Below are 14418 nucleotides of genomic sequence, written 5' to 3'. Positions count from 1 at the left end.
TGCTCTTGTCCTTCTTGCATTCAACCCTTCCAGATGAAAGGTCCATGTTAGAGGAAGACTGAGAAAATGTAAAGTTGTGATCATGGAAAGGGGCATGCTGATAACAATGGAGAAAAACAACAAAACCCAGCCCCACTGGAGTGGTGCAGGGGAGGGCCAGGGGAGGGGCATTCACAATCTTTCTCTTCCAGAACTGTTTCTGGGAACTCTCCCTTCTTGCTGAAGGAAAACCACACTGCCTTTGCAAGCTGCTGCCAGCGCTTCAGATTCACACAGATTGCAGGTGACAGCGTGACCTGAGACGGCAGGGGCAGGCCAGCTCCTGCGCAGTCCACGCTCGGCCGGAGATGAAGCCAGTGTCGCTTGCAGAACTGTTTAGAATGGACTGCATCAGGCAGTGCCTCTGAAAGCAAGGACTGAGAGCTGGGGGCCCTGTGAGCCTGGACTGCCTGCCCAATGCACATCCTGCGTGGGGTGCCCGAACATCATAAACTCTGTTTCCAGGGGACATGTGTGCTCTCGGGGACTGTACTTGTACCATCACGACACTGCCTCAGCCCTGGATGGCTTTGGGCCAGCTTCATCTTACTGCCCAGCGCTGGCTGGGCCTGAATTGATGCCTCAGGCCAGGTAGAAGAGGTTCATATGGAAACTTACAGAGGAAGCCAGCTGGCTTTCTAAGACAGACCTTGATGGTGACTGGTCTGTGTCTTAACTGTCTAAGTCCAGCACCCCTACATGGCATAAGTGAGATCCACACGGTAGGTTGGCCTCAGCCTGCTATACGAGCTCCTATTGGTAATAATTCTGCTGTAAAGACACCGTGGCCAAGGACCAAGGGGGTGAACTGTGCAGAGAATAACAGAAAAAACACAGCAGGCCTAACTGCTTTCCCTGGAAAGGCCTGCTTACCACGCTGGCCCCGGCATCGGGGAACTTGGATTTGGGCAGAGTTCCCACCGTTAACTGGTAAGAGTGGCTCACTGTGCCTAAGCTGTTTGTACAAACAACATGACTTACGCTGAACACCTGCTTTCCTTCTGAGTTTGGAATTTGGGTACGTACCTGGCAGGGGGTGCGCACGTGACCAGCCCCCACTACAAACTCTGGGCACTGTGTCTCTAATGGGCTTCTGTGGTTGGCAACACTTCATACATGTGCTAATTCATTGCTGGGGGAACGTGTCCTGTGTGACTCCACTGGGAGAGGACGCCGGGAGCCTGTGCCCGGTCTTCTCTGGACTTTGTTCCATGTACCCTTTCCCTTCGCTGATTTTGCTCTGCAGCTTTTTGCTGTAATAAATCATAGCTCTGAGCTCTCCTGGAGAATCATCGAGCCTGGGAGAGCTCCTCCTGCCACATTTCTCATTCTCAAAATGGGGATACTTCCTACTTGCCAGGAATTTTGTATTTGTTTGAGATAGAATTCATACACCATAAAGGTGTACAATTTAGTGGTTTTTAGCATATTTACAAGGTTGTACAACCATAACTACAGTCTAATTCCAGAACATTTTCAACACCCCCAAAAGAAACCCTGTTCCCATTAAGCACTCACTCCTCTTCCCCCTCCCCTAGTGCCTAGTAACCACTTATTTACTGTCTCTCTGGATTTGTCTATTCCAGACATTTCATAAAAATGGAATCATAAAACTTGTGGCATTTTCTGCCTGGCTTCTTTCACTGAACGTAATGTTTTCAAGGTTCATCATGTAGCATGTATCAGTAATTCATTCCTTTTTATAGCTGAATAATATTCCACTTTATGGATAAACACATTTTGTTTATCCATTCATCTGTTGTTGGATATCTGGGCTGTTTCCACATTGTGGCTAATCTGAATAATGCTGCTGAGAATACTTGTGTACTTCATTGTGTATGTTTTCAATTTCCCTGACTCTATACCAAAGAGCAGAATTGCTGGTTCATGTGGTAACTCTAACATTTTGAAAAACTTGTCAGACTGTTTTCCAAGGCAGCTGCACATTTTACGTTCCCACCAGCAGTGTATAAAGGTTACAATTTCTCCCACATCCTCGCCAATACATATTACAGTTGACTCTTGAACAACACAGGTTTGAACCGCACGGGTCCACTTACACGCAGATTTTATTCAATAGTAAATACTACGGTACTATTTGTGGCTGGTTGAATCTGCGGATAGGGAACCAAGTATACAGAGGGCTGATTATAAAGTTAAATGCAGATTTTTGACTGAGGCGGGCTGGTACCCCCAACCCCTAAATTGTTCAAGAGTCAACTGTATTATCCTTTTTTTCTTTGAATTTTAGCCATCCTAGTAGTGGGAAGTAGTATCTCATTATGGTTTTGATTTGCGTTTCTCTAATGACTAAGGATGTTCAGCATCTTGTCATGCGCTTATTGGCCATATATATTGTATATATTCTCTGCAGAAACAGCACAACTACTTGGAAACAGATATAACTAGGTAGAGGACAATATGTCATCTATATGTTATCTCACTGAATACACTATATCTTGGGAACTGACACGGAGACCAGACATGCCCTAATGTGGACACGGCATTACTCCCTTGCAAAACTCACAGGGAAAACTAGTGCCCATTAATTTTTTTTTTTTTTTTTTGGTCCCCATTAAACTTGCCATGATGGTTTGATCTGCTTTGGTCAAGGAAGGCTTTTGACGGTGTGGCCCACTGTTGCTTGGACTTCAGTGTGTAGGTCTGGCGGGGCCTGAGAGTCCACCCTCCTACAAGCTCCCAGGTAATACCAACGCTGTTGGTCCATGGACCACCCCTTGAGTAGTGAGGCTCTAGATACCTGTTCTGTGTCCATCATTGTGCTATCTCATTTAATCCTCATGACAATTTAAAATAAGTCCACTTTAGAGATGAGGAAACTGAGGCTTAGAGAGGTTAATTAACTCACCCAAAGTGGTAAGAGCTAGTAAGAGGTAGAGCTGGTTATGGGACTTCTGAGATTGCAGTTTATAGGCTATTTTACCAAACCGTCTTTTTAAAAAAGTCTACTAACCGCCATAGCTCATGAGATGGATTTTTTTCCCCTAATCCACAGGCCCTCACTCATAAAATAATTTACTCACCTCCGTGACACTTGAGAGAAAAGAAATATAGCAACAATAAAACAGTGGTGGGTAGGAAACGTTATTAACCACAGAAGACATTTCATGAAGCCAACAAGTGTGAAGCAAGATACAAAAGTTCAGGAATAACTCAAAGGCCAACCAATACCATTTGGGGCATTTTCCTCAGTGTCACCAGCTTGGCCTCTTTTACCTGAGTGACTGGCCTGCTCAGAGAGCATGAGTGCACTTCTGCTTCTGGCTAAAGAAGCCTGTGTGGGTGTCAACAGTCGCATAACAAGAAAGGTTTCCATGGGACTAAGGTGCGTGCGATGAGCTGAGGGACGGAATCAAATGAAAATTTTAAAAAGCGAAATTAAAACAAAACAAAATAAAATGCCTAAAACAACACAGTGCATGATGCAAATCAACTTTTGGGTGGCAGAACGAATGTGGAAAGAAAAAAATATTGTAGCAAAGGATGGCTTTGGAGCTTGTCATAGTAAAAGAAAACAGACGCTGTGTCATTTAGAGCTTGGGAGAGTGTGTTACTTCTCTTGGGGTGCCAGAATTCATTCAACATGCTGTTACAGAATTAGCGTATCACCTGTATCACCCGAAGAGAATTAGCCCGTATTCCAAGATGTCATATGGACTCAAGAAACCATTTACTCACCAAGTAGATCTAACATTGGAAAAAAAGATTACTCCTACAAAACACTTGTTTTAGGCCCTCTGTTAGGAAATATTTCATAACACACTGATTTTGTTAATGTAGAGATATGCATCCTTTCATACTTTTCCCAAGCAAGTAAGGGCAAAAATTAAATCAGAAACATTAAAAAAAATAGCCAACTAATTATCTGCTTTAATGGAAGTAGCAGTATCCATAATCTAAAATTCAGTGACTGAAATGTTATTTTGATGGTTTCGGAACATATTATATGATAATGGATTAACTTTTCAATGACTTCGTCTTCTTTGGGTATCCACTAGCCAGTAAATGGCTTGGGAATTTCAAATTTTCAACTACTAATCCACAAGCAGATAATTCAGTTGCCAACAATATATAATAACATACTGATTATCTCTACACATTAATCAATGCAAATATGAATTTAACATCAACTTGTAACCATATGAATTAATGAAAACCTATGGGATATACTCACAGATGGAACAGCTATACAGAATTAAAAGCATGCAGATGTTTTCTCATTCAGCTCCTAGTTAATTCAAGGTTTCCAGCGCTTACCCATGAACTGCATCAGCGAGCTTCAACACTGACACTTATGGGGTCTCTGACACACATGACAGACCTCTGTGCTGGAGGTGCAAGGTCAAAGCCAGTGGCAAAAGACCAGGAACGCACACTGGCCTCTTCAGAGTCACAAACATCCTCCTGCTCACCCCCGGTGATGACTCGATGTGTTAAATACTCCACTGGCACCTGACACTTCTTCAGTGATGCTTTAAGATACGCATTTAATGCATGGAGAGCTTCCCTCCCTTCCTTAACCTACAGACTCTGAAAGGTAGCAATTCAGACTTTTAGTGCCTTCTCTGAGCCTCCATTAGAACACGGCTGGTTTTATATCTATTCAGTTTCTGGAACTGGCACCCGTCCTATACATACCATCTCTCACCTCAAAACAGAGCGCCAGAAAAGGCCACCCATCCTTTTGCCCTTTTAAAGATTTCATATTAGTTCTGAACTTCTGTTTTCAAAAGAGAAACAGGCAGCCTTACAAACCACAGACAAGAGCAGAGCCCCATTTTTTCCACACATCTAAGTCTCCCACGTACCTCTGCCTCATCAATCCCGCTGTTTCTGGCTAATCAACAATATCGCACCAATAACTGGGCAGTTACTTTTTTAACAGTCACATCTGCCCACTGGTCAATTAACCCCAGGCCAGGATAACGTCTACATGCACTGTGGAAAATGGAAATCTCTTTCAGACTGGGAGCATAGCATGAACTCCTGTCCCTATTCAACAATGACCTGGTTGTGAAGAGCGCGTTGCCACTTTCCAAAGTCCCATTAGTGAGGCCCTGGGGCTCCCACACACAGATCGCAAGGCTAGGAGAATGGGGCTATTTGCAGAAGGCTCAAGAGGGGCTCTCCCAAAGACCGACGTTAACACGCTCACACTAGAAAGAAGAAAACTGGAGAGACCAGGTCTACACGTTCACTTGCCTCGGTCTGGGGAATAGGACATTGTCGCGGTGGATGAAGACAGGCGCTTACTCATGGGAGGCTCCGTCTGCTTTGGCAAATTCATGGTTGATGTTGAAAGTTTGTCACATGCTGCAGAGAAATGCATTAAAGACATTGGTATTCACACCACTCTAGACTAAGAAACACATTTCCCAAAGTGTTCTTCCTGTCCTCATCCACACGCCTCCAAAACCACTGTGGCACAGCACACTGCTTCCAGCTCCCTGCCCTCCACTTGGCACGTCTGGGAACGCCCGGGCCACAGCAGCCATCCATCTGAAGCAAGTTCTTCTCTTCTATTGCTCAACTTTGTGTTTCTCTTTGATTCCAAATGTTCAACCTCACTCAGCTGTTCAACTAAAGCCATGCTAATCCCACCAGCCAACCCTTTCCTTGTGTCCAGGGACTTTTAAGTCAATTCAGACCACACAAAAACAAAACCAACCTGGACCCAGAGACAAAGCACCACTGCAAAATGTTCTACGATCTGACTGAGACTGGGGGAGCTGAAACCGGACTTTTTCTGAGGTTATCTAGAGCTCAGGTTGCAGAGAGAAGTAATTTGTAAAGCAAGGAGCTGTATTTAAAGCAGAACAACCTTTAGCAGTTGGTTTCTTCCTTTTATCACGAGATGGGGTCACAATGGCCCTTTCTCAAAGGCTATGACTGTTTATGGTTAGGATTTTAAAATGTGGTCCTGGGTTTGGTACTCTTAATTCCCCACCGTCATCTCAGACGGGCTTCTAAACGAAACGACTGCAGCAACCCGAGAGGTGCTGACAGTGCCAGCCAAGCCACAACCGAGCTTGAGGCAAAAGGAAAGATGTGTGGCCCCAGCTCTAAAGGCAGCAAACTCATCAACAATATTTTCAAAATCTACTCTTCTACTCACCTTGTTTTCAAATGAGAGAAGTGTCATGTTTGACAATTTCTCCTGACCAAGTGATGACCCTAAATAATTTTTAAATAACTTAGACTGAAGTAAAATTATCAGACAGTCTGTTTGGGTATAAATAAAATATTTAAACTTAAAATGGTATGAGGTTTCATACACCTACTTTTCAATGTTTCAGTTTGAGTATTTTAATGTTCTGGGAAAAATAACCATTAGAAATTACATAAAACCATGTCTCTAGGGGTACACATTTCCCCCTTTGCCTCAGGCTCCGATATGGCTCAGCACGGTACTGGTCTTTGCAAATTCAATATTTTGTTCATCACAGATTGTTCTTCATTAATTTTGATTAAAATATTCTTTTATCTTGATCACTGAGATTTCTGCCACTCCCTTCAACTAAGTGCTCCAGTCGAGTGCCACACTCACCTCACCCTGTCCCAGGGCCCTGGGTGCGATTCCCAAGGTGTCATTATCAACTCTACCTGCCCCTCTCTGTTGGGGGACGGCCAGTGCCCATATGACAGTGAACGCGGCCCAGGCGGCAAAGTCTCTGCTACTCAGTAACACCAATAAAAATTATTCTTTGTCAAAGAAATGCTGGAGACCAAGGATATTTATTCCTAATGCTATAATTTGACCCTCTGGGTGGCTGGGAAATATTGTATCCCTTTTACATCTTGTTTTTTCTTTACCAGTCAAAGATGGGTTGAATTTCTAAAGTCACTATTAAATGGGAACAAGGTTTTGCTAGTTCTATTCTTGACCTAGACCCTAAGACTTTCCCAGGCCTGTATACGAAACAGAGAGCCTATCAGAGAGAGGAAGTCAAGAACAAAGCCAATTTATCTCCTTGTTTGGATTCACAGTGTTAGTACTGGTAAACTCCAACACCTCTCCAGGAATCCATCACATTAATACCCAGAACTCCGTGTAATTATAGGTTCTGGTAACCAGAAGTGATTGAAATACCCTACTACTTAATGCCTAAAAACCAATGCTACATGAGAGCGCTGAAGATCTAAATGCACAGAAGTCAAACACTGACAAGATTTTCAAGGCAGGAGTTAGTGAGCTAAAGATGAAATGTCTCCAGGGCACTAGGATGTAAGGCATGCACGCTCCACGATGACGAACAAAGAAATATGGGCATGTCATTCACTTTCTAGAAAAAAGTTCTAAGGGGTCAGACTAAGAAATCAATTATAAAAGTGCTTGAGACACACACAGTGATGGAGGAGGGTGACCGGGACAGTCATCACAAAATGCCATGGCACAGTGATGCTCGGATATACCGTTGGTGGACTCAGCAGCGGCGGCAGTGGTCCCTGGGTCCGGAGGGAGGGTGCTGGCTGCTAAACCTAGAGGAGGGGGTGGGGTATTTCCTGATTCACCTACACAGCAAAAAAAAAAAAATCAGAGCAAAGACAGGTAAAAGAAAAAAGTCCCAAGTGCTGGTTGACTCTAGTTTCTATTAGGAAATTAGAAAAAGTAACTGAGATGGGTTGTTGACGTCTCAAAAAAAAAAAAAAGAAAAGAAAAGTATATTCACTGACAAAAGGTTAAAAGCACAATACAGCAAAGTCAAGAAACTGTACCACTCATGCAAACCCATTTGCTCTCAGAAAGAGCTGGTGTACAGCTCCCGCATAACAGAATGGCAGACACAGAAAAGACACTAAAAAGAGGGCAAGACCACCCAGGGACTAGTAACAATCCATACATTAAACATTTGAAAATTTAAAGATGAGTATGAACTGGATAATGAAATAAATCAGTCACCTTAAAACAAAACGGAAAGAGCAACAAAAATAAATAATGTGGAGGGAAGAACCCCAGCTCCTTTTAGGGGGGTTACTGCTGCTCAGCCTTTCCCTGTCATGCTGCAGCCATGACTGAGCCTACTGTCATTGACCTTCCCTGAAATTAGGTTACCTCTGGGCTTGCTAGGTGGATCCGGTTAACCAGGCTCTACATTCATTTTCTTTGTTTTTCTTTTGTTTTACCTCAAAGCCCAGTTACTGTATCAACTGCTGTTTGTGAGCAAGAAGAATGAACAGATCCCCTTCGCAAGAAATGCATACACAGGAAGCTTGGCAGCTTTAAACATCACATCCGAAAAAGGTACCTGCAGATCGCTACAAAGCATCCCCAGATCCTGCGGGTGCCAGTCTGCCCGTGATCTCCCTCCTGCCCCAAGATCTCCCCACCGGGCCCTGCGATGCAGGGACAGCCCTTCACTCACCATCGCGTCCTCCGGGCCCTGCGGCCAGTGATGCTCCCCACGAGCACTTCTTCTTCAGCTCCAGCTGCTGTGTGCGCTCCAGGGACCTGCGCATCATCGCCTCCAGCCGCTCCTGCCCGGTTCACGCAAGAGAGAGCGAGATTAACCACCCAGCCCCGCGGCACTGCTGCACCTCCGCGCGGGGTGGGGGTGGGGAGGTGAGTCACCAGACGGGTCTCTCTGCTCAGCATCCAAAACCCAGGCACTTGTGCTCTCCCCACCACGCCAGCGCCTTCTTAGTGGGCGGAGAGTAAACAAGGCGGCTAGCGCTGGCTCCCAGCCCCAGCACCTCTTCCCTCTCAGGGGAGAGGCTGCTGCCGCAGCCAGGCCTTGATTTGTTTAAGAATAATGCCAGACAAGCATTAACTCCTTGAGGCCTGTCCCATCCAGTAGAACTGGAATTGTGCTCTAGAACCAACTGCATCCTCTCTTGTTGACAAGCATCAAGGACTATGATTTGAGTAAACCGAAATATAATTTGAATTTTAATAGCCTTAAGCATAACTCTTTGGGGGGATACACCATGACTTTGAAGTCCATTTTGCAAAGTCCCATTTTCCTCTTAGAACGTCTTAAAGGGGAATTAATTGTTTTCTACATTATAACACTTTTCTGCTACGTAGTATCTGGGGATAATACTGCATATTTCAAAATTCAAGAGAGAAAAGTAGAGAAACTTCTGTCCACAAAATCAAGCATCTATGCATTCTCAGAGCTAGACGCGGGGGGGCGGGGGGAGGGAGGAAGAACTAAACAGTTTTTTAGCCAGAAGAGAAAAACCACCAGGCTTCTCTCCTAACAGAGCATTTATCAAAAGCACTCCCCTGTATTCACCAAATTGTTCTTTTCATAAAGTTGGGCCTGACGGCTGGCAAGTCTTTCCCTGGCACTGCAATGACACTGCAAATACCAAATCCGCTCCCTGCCTCCATTGGAGAAGCCCCACAGGGTAAGCGGTTACACAGACACCTTTTCACCCTCATAAAACCCCATCCTGAGGTGCTGCAGGAACTGGGCTAATCCTAGCCCAACTTCAAAACAAAAAGATGCTATTTTCTCATGGCTTAAATAAACAAGCAAGCAAAATTAATTTAGGGCAGCACCAACCGAGTGACCGTGACTTAAGGATCGGGGAAAGGCTCCTTTATTTCACTCACTAGAAACACAAAAAGGCCACTTAGGAGGTGCCTGGATCTATCCCTTTTGTCCACACCAGAGGGATGAGATGAGCATTCTCCACATCTCAGCCGCCTCTGCATAATTTTTCCTCCGAATAGCGCTTTGCTAAAAGACAGCTTCTCCAGGGACCTGTGAGCAGAAAGGGGATTTCTTTCCTCCTGTAAGTCTCGGGTTTGTATTTGCTATTAACTGCGCTCTAGTTTTTGGTTGAGACTCTACAATCATGAGTGTGCACGTCCTGGCAGAATCCTGTTCTCAAGACCCTGGCCCATTAAATTCTGACAGCCAGCCCCAGCGGTTTGTCTGAGAAAAGATGAGGGCTTGGAGGAACTAGAACTTCTTGACTATTTGAGGACTGAAGTCTGATCACTCAAGACTGGGGCTCGATAGTATTCCTTTATATGGATTTAACATCAATTATTTAACCAATGACCTGATTTTTTTATATCTTCATTGGAGTATAATTGCTTTACAATGTTGTATTAGCTTCTGCTGTACAACAAACTGAATCAGCTATACATATACATATATCCCCATATCCCCTCCCTCCCACCAATGACCTAATTTAAGTGTTGAAATCTTTCACCTCAGAGTGAATTTAGTATTGAGTGGGTTATGGGAGATTGCCTACATGTCAGAAAGACCTCACAAGACAGTCCTTGGGCTTCCCTGGTGGCGCAGTGGTTAAGAATCCGCCTGCCAATGCAGGGGACATGGGTTCGAGCCCTGGTCCGGGAAGATCCCACATGCCACAGAGCAACTAAGCCTGTGTGCCACAACTACTGAGCCTGTGCTCTAGAGCCCACGGGCCACAACTACTGAGCCCACGTGTCACAGCTACTGAAGCCCGTGTGCCTAGAGCCCGTGCTCTGCATGCAACAAGAGAAGCCACTGCAATGAGAAGCCCACGCACCGCAATGAAGAGTAGCCCCGGCTCGCCGCAACTAGAGAAAGCCCGCTCACAGCAACGAAGACCCAATGCAGCCAAAAATAAATAAATAAAAAATAAATTTATTAAAAAAAAAAAGTCCTTCATCTACTAGGAGGCAATGAGAACAAAGAACACCAAGACTCATGGCCAACCGAATCACTGAATAGCTATCTAGGGGCATAGTTTTAAGGGAATGTTCATCCAAAGCCAGACCTACTCCTGAGCCTTTCGGTTACCTTTAGAAAAAATACCTCTGTCATCTACCCCTAACCCACTGAGCTGCTCCAAATTCTACCATTAGAGATTTATTCCTTTGAACTGTACGTAGACTTACGAAAATGATGCTATCCCTGAGAGAAGACACAGTCACTCTGTGTCACCCACTTTTGGAGAGATGATTAAAAATAGGTGGTAACCAAGCTCTACGGTAAGGGAACTTATAAAACCCAAGCTGTCAGAATGGGATGTTTCAAACATGTCAAAACCAAAACTGGTTCACTTCACTCTTATTAGAGGTTAGTCCCATATAGTCCCGTATTACCTAGCATGTGTGTGTATCTTTCTGTTCCTTCATGTGATGGAATGCAAAGAATCCTAGTTTGGAATCAGCAGATGTGAATTCAAATCCCACTTCTGCCTGCTACTTAGTCCCATGACCCTGAGTTAATCGTTTAATGTCATCCTTGGGCATCGGTTCCCCTGTCTATAAAATGGGTATGATATTACCTATATTACAGATCATTCAAGTCGACAAGATAACAACTAGCATAGTAAGTCCTTAACCAGTGCTAACTGAATCTAGGTTTGAAGAGGAGGATTGCTAACATGGCAGTTTAGAGCACTAGTTCTCAAATGGGAGTGAGTCTGCATCAGAATCACCTGGAGGGTTTGTTAAATCACCAGTTGCTGAGCCCCGCCCCCAAAGTTTCTGAGTCAGCGGGTCTGAGGTGAACGTGCTGACAATGCAGTCCTCGTAAGTTCCCAGGAGATGCGGGCGCTGCTGGTGCTGGGATGGTGCTGAGAACCACTGGTTAGAGGAAAGGCTGAGCGTGAGAGAGCGTGTGCGAGAAAGTTCAATCACATCAGAAGAACGGTGTTAATAAATATCACAGCTGCATACTGCAATTCCTGCCAAGTTCTGGCTCTCCTGAGGATCATGTGATGATCAACAGAGGAGGGGGAAAGGGCAACGCAGATTATTGTCCCTAGAATATCCTCTGTTGGGTGGGGCTTAGTGGAAGGAAGGAATGAGGGCAACTCACCCTTGACCCCTTGAGCTCTGGCCCTAGACCTGCCTGGATGAAGTGAGAGGAGATCCACGACCAAGGTGATGCACTGAGCTGGCCGAGCAGTATGAAAGGCCTCCAGCAGGGCTTGGCCTGGCCACTGTTACCCAGACAACTGTCTCAGGCAGGAGTGGAGGGCTGACTGTGCCTTTCCCACTGCCCTTACTACATGTGTTCTGGGGATGACAGCACGGGGACAAGCCCCCAAATGGTCCTAAGCAGGGCTCCGTGGAGGGCCCTTCTCCCTGCAAACAGACGTCCACATCTGGCCAGAAAGCCACGTAATCACCATGCCCCATGCCAGCCAATGCCCTCTGAGAGCAGTCAGCTCTCGGCTTAGTGAAGTTTTCGCTTAGTTGAGTTCAGAAAGTTCTCATTTTTACACCCAGCCTGGTGGGTTTTGTTAGGTATCAAGCAAGAAGAATATGAGAAGTTGTGATGTGTTCAAGTAACTTACAGAGATGAAGGTGCTCTTTGAAAGAGGTCTTTCCTGGTCTTCTGTTTTGCGTGAGGAACATGGAGGTGGCTTCACCAAATACCATTTTCCAGGGCCCCTAGTCACGAAGCTATACTTCCCTGAGTGGAGAAGGGGTGAGCGCATTGTGCTGTCAGCCTTAACCCAAGCAGATGACAAAAGCTTGTTCCAGAAGCTTGATTCTTGGGAGCTGTGTGGCATGTGAAGATTGGAAGAACCCACCTGTAGGAGAAGGCGGGCCTCCAGCGAGAATGAGCTCAAGGTCAGAGTGTCAAGTGGACACTGGACTCCTCCTTCGCAAGGACAGGCCTGACCAGCTTCCAGCCCTCGACACCTCTGGGAGCTAGGCCAGCTGTGATGCCCACTTCTGTGTTGGTGGAGAGGAGGCCTCCAGGCCGAGTCTGGGGCTCACCCACACAGATGTGGGGCGTTACCAAGAGCGACATCATGGAAACAGTCCTAGGCACATGGAGCCAGGGCAGGGCTGGTGGGGGGTTGAGGGGTCAACACGCCTCTTATGAGCTCCTAATATCAGACCCACAGAGGCAGGAGTTTGTGGGCAATGCAAACACTTTCCAACAAGCTACAGAAGCAAAATGGGACGAACCATCTTCCTGCGGAGGCTTCTCCCTGGTTGACAGAGACAGGCCCTGACAAAAAGGACTTAAATCTGGCACTAAGAAGAGGATGGAGAGTCTCCACAGCCATGTGCCAAGCAGGCAGCAGCCCTCCCAAAGATCTCCAGCGAACCACGGGGGCAAATGCAAAGGCTTTCCTTTGGAAAGGGCTCCCGCAGCAGAGACCTATCTGTCCTCTCCAAAGATCACCCATGAGAATGCCAATCGGACCTCTGCACTAGCAGAGCACTGATGATGAGGTGATTAACAGGCCAGCCTGCATGGCGAGAGTCCCTAAGCTCCACCTGGGTCTCCGGGGGCTCAGAGGGCAGGAGCAGGTGGTGGAGGGAGCCCACTGCTTCCTCCGGTTGCTCTACACCCATGGGAGGCCCAGCTCTCAGCCCTGCTCTGCCGTGTGTGGGGAGAAGAGGGGCGCAAGCTCGATCTGTGTTCGTGCTGACCACGGGCAGGCAGCCTGCCCCACTCCCCACCATCACCACACCAGGGGTGAAAGGGAGCACACAAAGCAAACAGGAAATTGTCCGAAGCACAGCCACTAACGAGTCAGCTGCATCAGGACCAATCACCTGGCATGACATCCCCTCATCTGTCACACGGGTCCCTCAAAGGTGGACCCGTGTGACACTGTCAGGTGTGGCAGAGGCTCAGGAAGCGTCTCCCGTGACTTCACAGCACCCCTTCCTAGAAAAGGCAGTGACACACATTCCCTGCAATCAGCAATCCTGCAGGAGGTCAGGAGTGGAAATGGAGAGAGCAGGGAGAAAAGAGAGAAGCTGTGAGTCAAGGAAGGGAGGATGGGAAGTTAAGGGGCAAGTCCAGCACTCACGACAAATACCCAGGCTGAGAAAGGAGAGATCCGCCCCGTCACTGAAACAGCCCCAACGCACTGTGGCTTTTCTCTTGGTCTCTACACTCTGTGCCATAATCTTTCCTGGGTAGCTCTCTCTTGACCTTGCTTCAGCCGGGGTCAGCTGAAGACACTGAAGGGAAGCTAACATTTCTGAGCGACTACTCTGTGCTAGGTGCTTTGCTGGCACTTTCAGAAGTCACCTCTTTTAACTCCTATGACCACCTCTGTTTTGGGCTGAGGAGACCGAGCTAGAGGGGTCTGAGACTTGGCCCTGGCTGCCAGCTGCTTAGTGGGAGGGCTAGGATTTGCACCAGGAGCTGACAAAGGCAGACAGTGATCGGGCTGCGAGAGCAACAGCGACTGTGGCTAAGACCCTGGCTCAGGCCTCCATTCACTAAGAGGAACAAAGAAGCCGCCACTTAAGCCTGTGCTCTGTGGGCAAAGATGGGTCTAATTCTGTGTATGTGAGCATTTTTGTGTTTTTTTTCAATTAAAAAAAGACAAAAGGGTAAAGACAGTGATAACAATTCATAGATTTAAAAAATACTGAATTTATACCAACATCTCTGTATCTTATAGTGTTGGCGATTAACAAAC

At 46.4% G+C, this 14418-nt stretch overlaps 1 protein-coding gene across 6 annotated transcripts in view; it reads right to left on the bottom strand.

The window, feature by feature from the left end:
• The window catches only part of MAP7D2 (MAP7 domain containing 2), a 107773-nt gene that overhangs the window by 38789 nt on the left and 54566 nt on the right, over positions 1-14418 (bottom strand). For 2 of the 6 annotated variants that reach the window (XM_060002560.1, XM_060002562.1), the window contains exons 4-5: positions 8424-8535; positions 7474-7572 (exon numbers count right to left, since the gene is read on the bottom strand). In XM_060002560.1, coding sequence (XP_059858543.1) covers positions 7474-7572; positions 8424-8535 — 211 coding nt within the window. Of the gene's footprint in view, positions 1-5262; positions 5374-7473; positions 7573-8423; positions 8536-14418 lie in introns of all 6 variants that reach the window. The other 4 variants (XM_060002558.1, XM_060002559.1, XM_060002561.1 and 1 more) reach the window with 4 other exon arrangements.

The sequence above is a fragment of the Delphinus delphis genome, chromosome X (genome assembly GCF_949987515.2).
Source record: "Delphinus delphis chromosome X, mDelDel1.2, whole genome shotgun sequence".
Lineage (NCBI taxonomy): Eukaryota > Metazoa > Chordata > Mammalia > Artiodactyla > Delphinidae > Delphinus > Delphinus delphis.
This window is presented reverse-complemented; position numbering and strand designations above follow the sequence as displayed.